The sequence below is a fragment of the Sinocyclocheilus rhinocerous genome, unplaced genomic scaffold (genome assembly GCF_001515625.1).
Source record: "Sinocyclocheilus rhinocerous isolate Xijiao unplaced genomic scaffold, SAMN03320098_v1.1 scaffold288, whole genome shotgun sequence".
NCBI lineage: Eukaryota > Metazoa > Chordata > Actinopteri > Cypriniformes > Cyprinidae > Sinocyclocheilus > Sinocyclocheilus rhinocerous.
Genome location: NW_015635021.1, coordinates 139835 through 143816, shown reverse-complemented (window position 1 = coordinate 143816; position 3982 = coordinate 139835). Strand labels below are relative to the sequence as shown.

The 3982-nt window shown below is 38.4% G+C and overlaps 1 protein-coding gene across 1 annotated transcript in view; it reads left to right on the top strand.

Annotated features, from left to right (window-relative positions):
* The first annotated feature begins 207 nt into the window (after positions 1 to 207).
* The window catches only part of LOC107746046 (sodium/potassium/calcium exchanger 1-like), an 8956-nt gene continuing 5181 nt past the window's right edge, over positions 208 to 3982 (top strand). Inside the window, exons 1-2 of the mRNA XM_016560100.1 lie at positions 208 to 271; positions 2052 to 3095. Coding sequence (XP_016415586.1) covers positions 208 to 271; positions 2052 to 3095 — 1108 coding nt within the window. The remainder of the gene's footprint in view (positions 272 to 2051; positions 3096 to 3982) is intronic.

The following is a 3982-nucleotide window of genomic DNA, read 5'->3' as shown; positions in this document are numbered from 1 at the left end:
AGACGAGGGCAAATCCTTGTTGTTCTTGACGCCAATTCAAAGGGAGATCGAGGATCCCAGTCCAGAGACCTCCGCTTTTTAGTTCAACACACCTGGAGCCAGCTTATTCCCTCATCCATCTCCAACACACTAAAAAAAAAAAAAACACACACCAACAAATAGACCCTTCAAAAAGAAGCCCAATTTGGACATCTGTGAATTTGCACCATGGGGCTGTGTTCTCATAATGGATTGTTAGTGATGCTGTTGTTTCATCTTTGCCAGGCACAAGGTATAGTAACTTTTCCTTTAATGACACTGTGAAATTGTGCTTGAAAGCAGATGCTTAGGAATCAGATTACAAAGTCTATATAAAGACTGGAAAAAGGATACGATATTCTTAGGGAATTACTCTCAGGGCAAAATAGCTTGATCTATGTTGAGTCAGCATTAGATGTCAGTATGTTTCACTGATTCATGGACTGTGTCTAAGGTTGAAAATCAATGTCTAAAGTGTTATCTGCATAATCAATTTTCCTGGTCATTCCAAAGGCAGTTTTGCATTTGATTGGCTTAAAACCCAATTTTCAACATCAACCACAACTGAAACCAATAACAACTTCAAATCAGTTTGTCGAGGCTGACTGGTAACCACAGCACTGGCAGCCTCAGCTTGAGTTTGGCTGTAGTACAAACAAACTAATATCTCTATAGACTCAAGACTGAGATCCCATTAGCTTCTTCATTTCAGGTCTATAAAAGTGATTCAATCACTATTTCCCAGCACCGCAACACCTTCATGCAGAACAACTGTGAGATCTCACATTCCACGGGAATTCACACAAATCTATTTCACATTCCTTTGAAAATTGCTATGAAAACCAAAGCCTAAATTGAAGATGTCTCTGACAAAATAAGTTACACAGAAAGTAAATAAATAGTTGCTACAGTACTTTCCTGTTTAATTATTCAACTAATATTCTTTTTACATTTTTAAAAGTCTACCATTTCTGTTTCCAAACATACAGTATACAAGTTCAGTAAGTCTCTTAGCTTCTGATGGATTCTTATGAGTATATTCAGACACAGAGCTCATAATGCGTGCAGAGTCACAACATTCAATCACCATTTTAAGAAGCTGCAATAACAAAAGTGAAAACAATTGTTACCTTAGAGAAAGTGTAAAGCTACTGTAAGTCTGACTGTCATCACAAAATTAATTGGATCTTAAAAGTATGATATTTGACTTAAAGGCTTGTTAAAGGCTTTAGCTTTTAACTGTGGACTCCAGTGACCCTCCTGGCACTGTGTACTGACTGAGAATGCCATTTAAATTATAATCAAATCCCTGATTTTAAACTGAATATTAACTGAGGTAGCAAAGACCGCCTGAATATAACGAAGTGGAAATACATATACTTTATTTTATTTTATTTTATTTTATTCATATTTTAACCTAATTTTGTCAAAATACACTTTGAATGCTGGCTTGATAAAGCCTTTGAGTTTGAAAGCAAGCTTAAAGTCGAAATTAAGAAAAACACACCTATTTTATAAATGCATATTGTAGATATTTTTGTGAACGAATCATCCATGTTGTTGTTGTTTTGTCCTCTTAACGTTTAATCCAATATCATAGCTCAATTTCTATAACAATTTCTCTCTGGTGATGTATGCCAATCTACAATCGATGTATAGAACCAGTTCCCGCCGTACATTTTTTTCTTTTTCAAAAATCCGAAAACACTTGGATGTGCGTCACAAAATAAATATAAGAAAATATATATCGGTACTTATGCTTCATTGTAACTTTAAAACGTCTAGATAGATAGATAAATAGATAGATAGATAGATAGATGATAGATAGATAGATAGATAGATAGATAGATAGATAATCCAAATTCCAGCTCATAAACTGAAATGTAGCCAATTTTGCCCAACTCTGGTGCTCATATATTCATCCTCACAGAAAGAGAGATGAAATGTGACCCTGCTGCACATTAGCAGGTTGACGATGTTGACCTGGTCAAATCTGCTCTAAAGTCTCGAGTTGTCTTTGCTGCTTTGCACAGATGATGCTCTCCCCTCCCCTGACCCCGAGCCGGCCCCACCAAGCCTGGGTGAAATGATTGATGCAGTGAAGGCAGCCTTTGAGCAGGCGGTACAGATCTCGACAACCGGTGCCGTACGCGAGGCCTTGGAGCAGGTTGTAGGTGAACTCGCACCACAGAAGACTCAGGCAGAGCAGTCACCAGCGGTCGAGACCGCAGCTGATTATACAACAGAAGAAGCAGCTAAAGAGGAGGCAGTGGTGCTCACTGCAGGAGAACCAGATGTCCTTATGTCAGAATCAAGTGAACAGACATCTGAGCAACCAGGTCAAGAAGGACTGACTCAAGATATAGAGCCTGCAGAGGAGATTCAAGGACTGGCCAAGTCATCAATTTCAAAGTCAGAAGAGAAATCAGAAGAGAAATCAGTGGAGCTGGTCCTTGAGGCAGTAGATTCAGTTCAGGAACCAGTAGAATCTGTTTTGCAAGACGCTGACATTGCTGAAGTGGGTGCACCAATGACTGAGGAAAGCCATTCAGAGGAATCACCTGCCCAGTGGTATCCTGACACACAAAAAGAAAACGAATCAGGAAGAGGAGCTGTGAAAATGAACAAAGGAAGCGAGGAGGCTGAAGATGAAGATGTAGAAGACCCAGAAAAGGGATTCACTGAGAAAGAGGCTCAGTTGTCTGAGATGGAGGAAAAGACTGCAAAAGGAGAAATAGAGAAAGTAGAGGTGTCAATAGAGGTTAAAGTACAAGGACCACAAGAAGAAGAATCTGTGAAAAGGCAAGATACACAATGGGCTACGGAATCAGAGCATAGTCAAGAGGAATGGCAGGCAGTAACAGCACAGATGGGTACAGATGGTGGTGTGGCTGATATGGATGAAGTAGAACAGGAAGAGGAAGAACAGGAAGTAGCAAAGACTCAAGAAGGTGTGATTGAAGTTAAGGCAAGGAGAGAGGAGGCAGATTCCGGATCTGAGGCACAGCTCCAGAAAGTTTCAAGACAGGAGGAGGTTCCTCCAACCGCCAAAACAGAGGAAACTCCACAGGAACCAGGTAATGAATCTATCATTAAGTGCATTTACCACCCAAGACAACTTCCAACTAAAAATAGTGATACATTTCAATCTCCAACCATTAAGTTACAATTGCTGTAATATTTTCAAGACCAGTTTTACTCCACAGTTTTAGTTAGCTATGGTTTCACAATTGTGAGTGTTTTTCCCCCCAAACCTAATGCAATTAGACTTTCACTGTCTGATCATTGTACTTACAATATACAGCAAAGCAACTTAACTACCTAAGGGCATCCCTTCAGTTTATAGCAGCGAAAAGACTCATAACATGTATCTCTGGAGATGACTGGCTCCTGGGTGCACTCTGAGTCATCTATCCACCATTAATTACACAGTCACGCTGAAATACACTGAAATGCACTGCTCAGTCAGGCTGTGCACAATGGGGATTCAGATGGTATCACTTTATTTCAATTTTGGATTGAATATAGTGTAGTAGAATCTTCCTAAACAGAATAGAATAGAATAGAACAGAATAGAATGGTTTTGCAGAATAGCAGTTGTTTTCTTTAATCAAAGGGTAAGTATTTTGTTGCAGTACATTTGGGAGTATGGAGAATAATAAAGCCCACACAAACACCTGCAAACACTAATAATATCTCCCTCTACATAAGTAAAAAAGTGACAAAAACAAACTGAAATAAGCAATAAGCAAAATGCAATCTCTAGTCAGTGTCATTTTATAGACTAATGTTATTAGTATTCATATGTATTTGTACTAGTGCTGTCAAACGATTAATCGTGATTAATCGCATCCAAAATAAACGTTTTTGTTTACATAATATATGTATGTGTACTGTGTATATTTATTATGTATACATAAATACACGCACATACAGTATATATTTTGAAAATATTTACATGTAT